This window comes from Jaculus jaculus, chromosome 8, assembly GCF_020740685.1.
Source record: "Jaculus jaculus isolate mJacJac1 chromosome 8, mJacJac1.mat.Y.cur, whole genome shotgun sequence".
In the NCBI taxonomy this organism is placed as follows: domain Eukaryota; kingdom Metazoa; phylum Chordata; class Mammalia; order Rodentia; family Dipodidae; genus Jaculus; species Jaculus jaculus.
The window spans coordinates 23,611,393-23,624,173 of record NC_059109.1 but is presented as its reverse complement, the minus strand read 5'-3'; the positions used below and the strand labels follow the sequence as shown (position 1 = coordinate 23,624,173).

The 12,781-nt window shown below is 39.7% G+C and overlaps 1 protein-coding gene across 1 annotated transcript in view; it reads left to right on the top strand.

The window, feature by feature from the left end:
• Col19a1 (collagen type XIX alpha 1 chain) overlaps positions 1 to 12,781 on the top strand; it is a 332,428-nt gene that overhangs the window by 299,021 nt on the left and 20,626 nt on the right. Inside the window, exons 41-45 of the mRNA XM_045156777.1 lie at positions 808 to 852; positions 4,967 to 5,011; positions 5,111 to 5,173; positions 11,945 to 11,980; positions 12,195 to 12,239. Of these exons, the coding sequence (XP_045012712.1) occupies positions 808 to 852; positions 4,967 to 5,011; positions 5,111 to 5,173; positions 11,945 to 11,980; positions 12,195 to 12,239 (234 nt within the window). The remainder of the gene's footprint in view (positions 1 to 807; positions 853 to 4,966; positions 5,012 to 5,110; positions 5,174 to 11,944; positions 11,981 to 12,194; positions 12,240 to 12,781) is intronic.

Here is a 12,781-nt window from a genome sequence, read left to right as displayed (position 1 = left end):
ACTACAAATCTTTAGTTCTACCACTTTTTATTCTAATTCTACTTTCAATGAGACAATAAAGGGAAAACTTCATAGAAGGCATTCAATGTACTCAATCTTGCAAGTAATAATAATGATGTTGAACATGAAGAATAAAATCATTGACCTACTTTAGCTGCATGTACAGTTTCCTCTTAAAAACAGGTCACAGAAATAATTTGAATGTTTCTTAATCAGGACTATTATTTGCTTTGTTTTTGTGGATAAAAAACTATAAGAAGCTCAATTGTATATTTATTTCATATATTCATTTTTCCTGACCCTTCTATCTTCCTTCATACAAGCCAGTAATGATAGCGTTTATCTGGTTCAAACAAGTTTTACTCACTCCAATTTTTTTTATTATGTGTTCATGATGTGTACGTGTGTATGTTCATGTGTGTGAGTGTGTGTGCATGTCTGCCAGGGCACATGCATGCCATGGAGTACGTATGGATGTCAGGGGATAACTTTGTGTGTTGGTCCTCAGCTTCCACATTGTTTGAGGCAGGAACTCTTGTTCTCTTCTGTGTACGACAGGCTACCTGGCCTGTGAGCTTCCTGGGATCCCCTTGTCTTTGCTTTTCATCTCACTGTAGGAGTGCTAGGCCTACAGATGTCTCATACTCTGTGCCAGACTGTATATGAGTTCTAGCAATCTAAACTCTAGTTCTTGTGTTTATGTGGCGAAAGCTTCATCCATTCACCCATCTACCAAGCTCTGGACAACTGATCTTATGAGTTTATGGACATCCTTATAAGTAGCCATTTAAATTTTTATCCCAACAGGGAGATCGAGGTCCAGCAGGTCCCCCAGGAATGGCTGGGATAACGGTGAGTTTAGCTTCTCTCATATTAGTTTTGCAGGTACATGTTTCTGCCCCCACAAGGCATCTACGGCTGCCCATCAGAAAGGACCAGGAATACTCCATAACTAGTGGCAGCAGCTCCCAGGAGCCTTTACTTTAAAAGTAAACCTGCCTGTCCCATGCCCAACTCAAGAATACTAAATTTTTTATTTTCAGATTTTTTTTTCTTATCTTTTTGTCTTTATTTTCTTCTTAAGTCACTTTCATGGCCAACAAGGAGAATCCAGTAATCCGTGAGCATACATCAGTATATGTGCACAGCTCTAAAAACTTGATTTTTTTTTTTTTGTATTTCTATTCCTGTCATATTTCAAGGTTTCTTGATCTTTAAAAGTCTGAGTCCTCCTCCCCAGGCATAGACACCAGGCTCCTTATATTAAACTGCAATTTGCCTGAGTTCTCCCTTCCCCAGTGTTATTAGCAGAGCTTTATTGCTGCTAATGTTTCCTCGTAAACTAGCCCTTCGATCCTCTCAGTCATTTTTGTTGCTCTCTGGTGTCAAATGTTTTAATCTCATCAAGGTCTTTTCAAATGAATAGGAAGTGCTCCAGGAAAGGTTGAAATCATTTTTCGGTGCCCTAGGGATGATTCTGATCTTCATTCATGATGCCCTAATTAAAATGTTGTGGTCATGCTTTATGAACAAGAGGCCATTTATGCTTTTGCTAGGTGCCCCTGCAGGAAAGTCCTGGATCACATTGTAGAAAACTCAATGGAAACCGGGTGCTTGAATCATAGGAACAGGATAAGGACAAGAAAGGGTGCTACTACCACCTACACTACATCTGATGACACCCAATACTATCTAGCACCACCCTATACCACCCAAAGCCCCCAACTATCACTCACTGCCCCTATCCCTTGAAGAGCTCCTAGCCTCTGTACTGCATCCCTTTTGACTAGGACAAATAATAAACAACAAACCCCATCTGTAATCTATATACTTTACAAAGAATGGCATCCTTTATTTAACTTGTCTAGGTCAAGATAAATATCTGTATTGGTATTGTAAAAATGAGAAAATATCCTTTGCCGCAAACTATCTAAAATTGTTTTAAAAGGGAGGTTTTTGTTTTTTTTTTCTTAAAAGCAGATACGCATTTAATCTCATGCCCTCCCTACATTCCTTCTCACTACCATTTCTAGCAACATACTTAGGGTTCGTTCTATTTCTGGAATTGTCCTCATAGCATCTTTCTACATCCTGATTTTGTTCCCTCATGATACACCAAACCTTACCTTCCCCCTGTAGCCACCTTAGTGTGACTTCAAAACATTGTTTGCAATTACATGTTATATATGTCTTTGAGGAAAATCACAGGATTTGGTAAAAATAATTACAACATGTGTAGCAGTCTCATAAGATAGTCTAAACAAGGAATTCCAAAAGTATTTCCAAAGGCTGTAGCATGATTGAAATATCAGACTAGTTTGCCACATATTTGGACCCCTAATGTCTGATGCATTCACTTTAAAGTAGGTTTTATATCTTTGAACTAAAAGTACCAGCCTTAGAAAAGGGTTAAAATGGTACCCACAGAAAATATGCAACCATGTAATCAAAATTACCTTTTAAAAGCAAAATTGTCCTCAGAAAATATAATAAAATAATTAGGAAGTCCTGGAATTAGTGGTGAAGGTTATGTAACAGTGTAAATGTACATAGTTCCAGTGAATTATACACTTTAAAATGAATAAATGGTAAATTTTATAGTATATATCCCATCTCTATAAAAATCCTTTTGAGATGATTATTGTAGTGAAAGCAGGGATGTAGCCACTTGGACATGTCACAGTTGCTCAGTGGAGATCCAAAGGACCCATTACTGCTCTATCTGGAACAGACTAGTCTGTCCATTTGCAGCATACTTTGGGCTATAGAGGGATTTCCAGGTAGTCTTTCTTCTCCTTCTCCATAACAAGATGGTGTCTCCAGTCAGCATGCCCTCATCCTACAAGCTCTTAGAAAATTTTTCAGGTACTACCTATCTCTAGGATTGCCTCTGCCCTCTTCCTTTATCCCTTGGCTTCTTTTCTCAGCTTTCAGTAAGTGAGCACTGTCTATTCCCCTGTGTCCCATGCCAAGACTCTCTGGGCAGACAGTGTACTTTTTTGGTTCTAACTTATCCCCAACTTATGTCCACTAGGACGCGAGTGGGTGGAGGGTCTCTTCTCAGAATTATAAGCAACAAGTGGAGGGAAAGGCCTTTATTTATCCCCCTCTGAGGTTCCTAAGGTCTAAGCTTCTCACTTAACCCTTGCATCTTTCCCAGCCATGTTGAGGCCATGGGTGGGAGGTAGCTTCTCCCAAGGCCAGTACTGAAATCTGGACCTCACTTTTGCACTTCACTTCCAACTTCCACTAGACCACTATATTCATTAATTTGAACATGACTTTGACAAAAATGCTTCACATAAGCAACATAAAGGAAGAGAGATTTATTTTGGATTATGGCTAATAGGATATAGCCCATCATGGTAGGGGGAGAATGGTGGCTGGAGCAGCTCAGTCAGTGGCAGTGGGAGCTTCTAGGATGGTGTCTTGTGAAACGTTTTCCCTGGGGAGATGTGAACACATCTGCACACCGCAGGTAGTGTGCAGACAACAGAGCATGCTTACATTAAAACCAGTTTTGGCTGAGTATGGTGGCGCATGCCCAACACTCAGGAGGCAGAGGCAGGAGGATCATCATGAGTTCCAGGCCACCCTGAGACTACATAGTCAGTTCCAGGTCAGCCTGGGCTAGAGTAAGACCCTACCTTGAAAAAAATAAAACCAAAAATAACAACAAACAAACAAACAAAAAAAAAAACAGTTTTGGTGAACCAGTCAGTCAAATGGGCTAATTACAGAGCAGGGTTAGGGTTACTCATAGGAGCACGGATGGCCCCCAAGGCAGCTGCTTCACCATGAAGTCCACCCCAGCACAGACCTGTGGGAGCTGCATCTCGCAGACACACTGCACAACTTAAAGGCACCTCAGCTGGTCTGAGTTTCTCCTCCTTCCTCTTAGGCTTCCTTTTACTCTTTATATAACCTTACGCAGAGGTCTTGCAACCTTTTAACTTTCAGTTTTCCCAGACTTTCTGACCTCCAAATTTCCTGAACCTCCCTCCTACCCATAGGAGGGAATGTTTCAATTCAGAGAAAACTGCTAAGTAACACTGGTCAGAATTTGCCTCTCTGCAGTTTTTTAGTGCTTCTATAACCTGGAGGAGTCCTGTAACTTTGTTGGGGGGGGGGAGTCACGTGACCTTTTTAATTTTAGCTGTTTCAGACTTGACCTCCTAAGTCTCCTCAACCTCCCTCCTCCCTCCAGAGGAGTTTGCTCTACAACAAGTGGCTTGTTCACATGTTTGCAGTTCAGAAAACAGAGCTCTGCCAGGGAGCGCAAGTGAACTTTACCTTCTGGGCACACTCCCAGCACCCCACTTTTACTAGATAGCCACAGGGGGAAGATTCTTCGTTCCCAAAATGGCATCACCAGCTTGGGACCAATTATTCAAATACATCAACCAGTGGGAGGTATTTCACATTCAATTCATAACAACCTCCATCCTCTCCCTGACATCCATTCCTGTAGTCTATCTGCTCCAGGATCTCCTAGTTTTTACCCTCCAGACCATAGTATATTGGAAGAAATCTATCTTCTCCTCTCTTTTAATAAAACACAACTTTTCAACTTTTTTTTTTCAGTCTGTGTTACTACCAACATAGAAGCTTTCTTGTAAAACTCAAAATCTATCAAAGACTTCTTTGACCCTCTCTGACCTTTCGTTCCCTAGTGTAACAAAGAGATACCAGGGGGAAAAAGAAAAGAAAAAAAAAAAAACAGGGAACTTAAAAAAAGGATTTCCAATAGTGAGAATATGTCAGTTTAACATTTTCAAAAACATCATCCCATCTCACCCTCTCTGTACCTAAGGCCAGTGGAGTTGAATGTGCCCCTGGAACCCTGTTAGGAATGCTATTTTGATTTAGAGGTGCACCCCAGCAGCACTTTCATGTCCTGTGTGGGAAGAAGTGCATGTCATCAGTAACTTGGCTCCTAACTTCTTTCTGTGACTTGCTTTACCAGGGGAAACCTGGTGCCCCAGGCCCTCAAGGAGCTCCAGGGGAGCCGGTGAGTTGCTTTTAGGTTCATAGTGGATACATGGCTGTAGTACTTGCATGCCATCTTAAGGTGTTTTGACACTTATTTTTTCTTGGGATGTATTTATAGGGTGAGAGAGGACCTATTGGAGATATAGGTTTTCCAGGACCTGAGGGACCAGAAGGAAAGCCAGTAAGTACCTTTCATTAGTTATAAATTGCTACTTTGTGGAATGTTCTAAGAACTATCTCTTCATCTGTTTCCTCAGAAATTGTGAGATTTGAAGAAGTTTCAAAACAAATGATCAGGTTCTACAAATGTATGTATTTGGGGTCATCAGTAAGGGATACCATCAGATTCCTAGATCTCTAGGAGGTATCTTCATGTTTTTTTTAAAACTTTTTTTTTGTTATTTTTATTTATTTATTTGAGAGCGACAGACAAAGAGGCAGAGAGAGAGAGAGAGAGAGAGAGAGAGAATGGGTGAGCCAGGGCCTCCAGCCACTGCAAACGAACTCCAGATGCATGTGCCCCCTTGTACATCTGGCTAACGTGGGTCCTGGGGAATCGAGCCTTGAACCGGGGTCCTGAGGCTTCACAGGCAAGCGCTTAACCGCTAAGCCATCTCTCCAGCCCAATCTTCATATTTTTTAACACTTTAGTTATGTATTAATTTGAGAGGGGGTCAGACAGGGCCTCCTGCCATTGCAAAAAAAAAAAAAACCGACAACAACAAATAAACAAAATACCTTCTAGATGCATGAGCTACTCTGGTTGTATCTAGCTTTACATGGTACTGTGGAATCAAACCCAGGCTATCAGTTAAAGGCAAACAAGTGCCTTTAACTGATGAGCCACCTCTCCAGCCCTTTGTATTTTAAACAATGGTGGAGAAAGGGGGAAAGATGAGGTATTTTTTTAAGTGCCAGAAAAGTAGTCATTATTTCTTGAGCTTAAGTTCTCAATTTAAAAAAGAAAGTAGTCTCTCACAACACAAAATATAACGAAACAAAAAATGAACTGGTAGAATGCCAGTATGTTAAGCTAACACTTAAGCTGTTTTCTCAAATTTCTCTCTATGTATGTGACTTTTATCCTTTTACTTTCATAAGTCACAGCTGTCAAGGATATCATGCCGTGTCCCTCAAGACCTTGTGGCTACTGATGCACAGGATCAGTGTAGCACTGTGACAATGATTTCCAACCAGCATATATGCTTCTAACCCCTCTGATATGCTAAGGAGGTATTAGACAGGGGAAGGGATGTCACACCCCATTATGTTTATTCTTTGTAGAATGTCACTGCTCCCCTTGCTCCGTTTATTTGCTGTGGTGGGAAAGGGATGGGGAATATCTGGGGAAAGAGAAATACTAAAGGTAAGGAAGCAGCACGGAGCTCATCAAATGAGTTCAGTCTCTCTGAGACCTCAGGGTTGAGGCACTCCCTGGCCATCATCTCCTCTGAGAAAGGAACATATCTAGTCAGGTGTTCTAGCTCTAATATATGACCTGATGCATTCCATGAGTCAATTAAGTGGCATGACCTATAGAAAGGCCTTCCATGCCTTGCAATAAGAACTGAGTAAACACAAGTTTTATTCCCTGCTTTCCTATCCTATCCCTTCTAAACTCCGTAACTCTTGTGAGCCATCCTGTTAAAGATTACCATTGAGTCCAAAAGTGAGTATACAAAAGGCATTGTTTTGCATTCAAAACATATGTCTTAAGCAACTGCTAAGTCACTGTCTGGGAACTAACAACTCATGGGATTTGCATTCTAGGGACACAGTCTACAAATAAGTACATTTATACACTCATACAACTTCAGAAAGAACAATATCTAAATAATGTAGAAGATTCAAATTAGGGCTTCTTAAATTGTTTCCAGTTGGGACTCCTTTTCACCTGAATTTTTTAAACTCCTTCCTGAATATATAGATATATAATAAAATATGTAACTCAAGAATTTACTGATAAGAATTCATTAATAAAGTTATTTAAAAACAAGTATTTGAAATATATATATGCATACACACATATATAATTTTACCAATTATTAAAGACAGAAGCAAATTTTCATAGAAATAAGATGGATATACTGGTATATTTTTATCAAGAACTAAATCTTAGCTGAATATTTGATATTTCAGGAGACATTGTTGTGGTCAGTTCCATGATGCTGGGATGCATATCCAACCACACAGTGTTTATTGGAAGAAGGAATTTATCTCAGTTTACAAATCCTGGGGAAGGTCCATCAGTGTGAAAAAAGCTGCTCACTTCCACAGATCCAAGCAATCTAGGGGGAATAAAGCAAACTTTGAATAACAGGACACTCCTTCAGCACTCAGGCCCCTTCAAAAGAGTTTGCATTCTTCCTGTTGCCACAGTGCAAGTCAGCTGGCCCAATTTCAATGGTTTTAAGCTCACAAACAATTTGCAGGTGAACAGGCAGCAATTTAGGCCCAAAGATTTCATTTTTTCTGTGCCATATCCCTCTGCTCTCACTAGTTCATTTCTACTCAAAGCAACCCTGCACAACTTATCAGGACACAGGCATAACAGCAAGGATTTTATACAAACTGCTAGCCCAGTCCAAGCAAAGCTCTTTCTCACCCTCATAAGACAAACCTCATAGTCCATAGTTCTTACTGCATTCAGGTTTTTCAACTTTGACCAAAATAGTCCATCTAGCTGTACTTTCAGCACTGCAAGGCATCTCTTAGGCCAAGGTTTCAAATCCTTTCACATTCCTCTTGAAATTCAGCCCCCAAAGGCCAAAGCCACACATTCAGGTGTCTAGCAGCAATCCCACTCCTCGGTACCACTTTACTGTTGCAGTCTGGTTCACATTGCTTGTGGAAATCACCCAACCAAGAACAGCTTATGGGTAAAATTTAAAAAAGGGTTATTTTTGCCTTACAGGACCAAGGGGGATGCTCCATGATGGCAGAGAAAACGACGACATGAGCAGAGGGTGGACATCACCCCCTGGCCAACATAAGGTGGCAAACACTGGCAAGAGGCCACTAGCTATAGCACTCATAAGCCTGCCCCCAACAATACACTGCCTCCAGGAGGCTTCAATTGCCAATTTCCATCAGCTGGGGAACCTAGCATTCATAATACCTAAGTTTATGCAGAACACCTGAATCAAACTACCACACCGTATATACATAGCACAAAGTGGTAGAAATAATGTTAGGATTATTTAAAACATTGTTAGAAATTCATAATAACAAGCCAAAATTCACTTAAATATTTTTTAATGGAAGCAAGTAAATAACTCAAAGGGCAATTTAAAATCATTCTAACATGAAAAAAAAATAGCCAAATACATATTAAGCTGATACTTAGGTGTTGAGAAATAATGGGAGGAATTTTTTTCTCCAGTTGCACCAATATATTTATAAAATCAAAAATGTTGTATGTATAGTAAAATACTGCAATCCATACATACAATAATCTTAAATCTAAGCCAAGGTGTTTCAGCCAGTTTCATTGGCATTGCATGGTAAGGTGGAATGCACCATGTGAAGTGTGTTGCATGTTCAGAACCAAGGTTGCAGTGAGGTCATGTAATACAAGATAAGTGAGCCCTGCCAGAAACACTTCCAATTGACTTTGGATTAAGTTTTGGTTGTTGTTCATTCAGAAACAGCTCAAATGTCACCAAGTTTGTCACAACCCCAATATTAAGTTGTGTGACTTCATTTAAAGTAGGCAGCAATTTAAGAAGTTGTGACTCAAAGTAGGTGTTCATAGAAGACCTTTAAGTTGAGCAGAATCCTTCATAAACTGAAATAACAATCCACAAGGCAAAAGAAATATCTAGTACAGGTGTAGACCAGGTAAGGTCATAGACAAAAAAAAAAAAAAAAAAAAAAAAAAAAAAAAAAAAACATGTAATCAAGAGTAAGGGCTGGTAAGATAACTCAGGCAGTAAGGTGCCTGCCTAGGAACCATGAGGACCTGAGTTCAATCCTCAGAACCCATGTAACAAAGGCCAGACATGGTGGTATATATGCGTGTAATCCCAGCACTGGGGAGGGAGAACAAGGTAGATCCTTGGGGCTCACTGGCCAGCCAGTCTAGCCTACTTGGCAAGTTCCAGGCCAGTGAGAGACCCTCTTGGTCAGTGCCTGATAAGTCACATCCAAGATTGTCCTCTGGCCTCCATATACAAGTACACACATGCATATGCATTACACATACACACGCACACGTATCTATACATCCACACACATGCACACACACATGCGCGCGCGCGCGCACACACACACACACACACACACATGTACACACAAAGAATGAACTGAGTAAAGAAAATGAATGAGAAAGATATTGAGAGAAATAATCAGGAGCCCAACCATGGAAAACTTCTGAGCTATGAAGTGGAGTTTAGATCTCATCTGAAGCATGGAGCTTAGGTAGGAGGGTGGAAAATCAGGCTCATTTATTTCTGTATGGAGAGTAGATAGTTGGGATCAGGCAGATGCAGACAAGATGGTAGAAACCACAGATTGTGCCTGGTCAAGCTAAGACTCACACAAAAGCAAAACACAAAGGACCTGCTGACAGATGAGAGAGGAAGTATAAGGAAAGAAGACAAGTGAGAGCTCTGGGTTGAGGACTAGGCAATGTGAGAGTGGTATTGCTCAGTGAAATAGGGAATACTGGAAAGAAGTGAGATTGAAGGGTAAAGCCAATAGTTCTCCACTTTTTACCTGTCATATTGAAGATCTAGGAGCTATACAAGAAATGTCAAGAATGAGGTGAATATATGTATCCTAAATTGATGGAAGCCAAGACTGGAAGGACCCATTTGGGCATTTAAACCTAGGCCAGTATGAAGCTGAGTCATCATGGACGGGTAGGGGAGAAAGAACTGTTAGGAAAGAACCAGCAAAGAGACTGTGAAGATGCAGTCAGAAGAATGTAAAGGAGGCTAGGTAAATGAAGTTCCTGGATGATAAGTGAACTTAGGTGTTTAAAGACAAAGGCAAAGAAAGAAGTGACAAATTTACATGTAAGAAACATGAAGGCTCCTAATTGTCCACTGGATGTAGAAGTGTGGAAGTCATTGATGGAAGATTAAAATGTGTCACCATGTTAATAAAGATTATCCACTTCAGAGAGAAATTTTTTATGACACAGGAGAGTGGAGATTACTCAAATAAGAAGAGAGGAGCAACATTCTGTATTAGTGAAATTTTGTCATAACTAGACCAAGTACCCTCACCCTTCTTAACTGTATGAGTTGGCAATGTAGATATTGAGATGTACATGGTTGATGGGGCTTGTGAAGGGAAGAGAAGAGAGTTTTCCCCTGTTCATTTTCCCAGTAGATAATTAAGGCCATTAGATAAGTATGAGAATGGAGAAGTAATGCCAGAATTGGAAGAGACAGGGAAGTAAATATGAGTATTTTGGAAGAGAAAGCAAATAAATCATGCCGGAGCTATGCAGAAGGACATCCTCATAATATTGAGGGTCTGCTTACCTGCTGCCGTCATGCGAGGTGGGTTAGAATATGTAAGCAGACACATGCTCTCAACAGTCAGTTGCTTAGATTCAGGCATGAGGTAGATAGGAATTGGACAGTGCTCAGGCTCTGAGACTGCAGAAGGAAAGAGCACTACATATGAGGTGTAAAAATCCATGAAGGTGGGGACTCCTTGTGGATACAAACTAGAACTATTATGTACAAAATATTCATGATAGTCTTTGAAAAATTGCTACAGACCAAGAAATACACTGATTTCTTTTCTGATATTATTACCAAAAACATGAATTATAGTTTTACACTTAATATATTTTTTACTCAAGTGTCATAATTGTTTCCTTCTCATGCTCTCTTTAATCAGCTTTGCTTCTGTTCTTGAGCACAGTCCACTCTTGGAGGCATGTCCTCCAGGTAACATATTCTTAGCTAAAGAACTCTGGCTAGTTCTTGAGATATCTGAAAAGTTGGAAGACTATGGTTGGGTTATCAACTGTAATGTAATCTCAGTGTAATGTACAGGAGTGAAAACAAGAAGTATTCTGCAACTCTGTCCTGGCAGGAGTCCATTACTGCACAACACAAGTCTCCAGGGCTTGGCAGAGGACCTTGTCCATGTAATTGCCTGTTGGCAAGAAAATCATGTTTCTCACCTTGATCTTTCTCTCTCTCTCTTCAAATCAAATCTCACAAACATATCTGCTGTTGGGCTCTAGTTATTTGATTTGACCCAAACACTTTCACTTGCTCTGTCTCTGGCCAGTAGCACTCTTTCAGTCTTATAAGTTTCCAAGCAGGGCTGGGCATTATTATCATTTCCAAAACTGCCTTTGAAGGGTCACAGAACTTCCAATTTTTTAAATAAAAAGTGCCTGTTTGATACTGTCATAACCCATGATTACATGATTACTTTTCTTTCATATTTAAAATTGAAAAACAGTTGTTCCTTAGCTCTGGGCATGTTATGAAATTCTCTCTGGAGCAACTGACCCATTTACTATGAATGACACTAATCTGAAAAACTTGTTAGAAGGTAACAAAAATTCCATGCCAAGCTACCCAGACCTATTTGGCACCTTCATTTTTCTAAGAAGCACCAAATAGGAGATGAGTAGGGAAAGTCTCTTAGTTAACTTAAATGATGCCCCGCAATATACACAGTGCTCACTTACTCCTGGGTTATGAGTTATTCTTTGGGTTCCTCCGTATGTTAACTGAAAAAAGCTGATGCTGCGTAGGTTCAGTGAACATCTCATGCATGGCACCAGTGAATGATAGGATTTGAATTCAGGGATACCTGACTGTATTAATTTTATTTTCTATTTTGCCACTCTTATTTACCAAGATCTCAGAAGAAATATGATCAAGAAAATGTTCTTGAAATTTTATCTCATTGTTTTTAAGTATGTCTGTTATAAAGATATAAGATGGAAAATATTAATAATATTTAATCTTTCTAGGGAATAAATGGAAAAGATGGATTACCAGGTGCTCAGGTATGGAATATACCATTTAAGATGTATTTTTTTTAATTTTTATTAGCATTTTCCATGATTATAAAAACATATCCCATGGTAATTCCCTCAAGATGTGAATTTTAAAACATTTAATTCATAAGTTCATCTTGTATATCTACTAACATTTAGCTCAATCAGATTGATAGAAAATCTTGGCAAATAATGATATTTAATGTTGACATCTGTTTGGCAGGGCATCATGGGTAAACCTGGAGACAGAGGCCCCAAAGGAGAACGTGTATGTATATTACCACTGTGACTGCTGTTCACATCTGTCTAATATAAAATTATATGTGAAGACCCCTACAAGTCCCCCAATATGAAAATGTTAAGGCATATATGATACAAGATCTCTACTAAGCATAAAAGGTGACCATTAAAAGACATGGAATCAGGTCATTTTGCAGGTGTATTGGTTGGTTGATCTTTATACACACCTAAGTCTACTTTCTGTTCCAGTTTGTTAAAACTCTTACCACCCTCCTGTCTTATGCCTACTATAGCCATGACCCAGATTCATACTGACTCCTCTTCTGCTGGCCTCTACTGGCTAAGTAGAGCAACATCATCCCTGCAATTGTTGCAACCAAACATGTCTTTAAACATGACAAAGTTAACCCTGGGAATTAAAATTAGCCCATCTGAGACTTGCTGACCTAGAAAGTAAGCCCCATAGACTCACAGTCATCCAAGGATGTAAAATTCATTCAGCCTAATCTTTAATGTCCCCATATTTTTCTATCAACCCCAACACTGTTTAAAAGTCCAAAATCTCTTAAC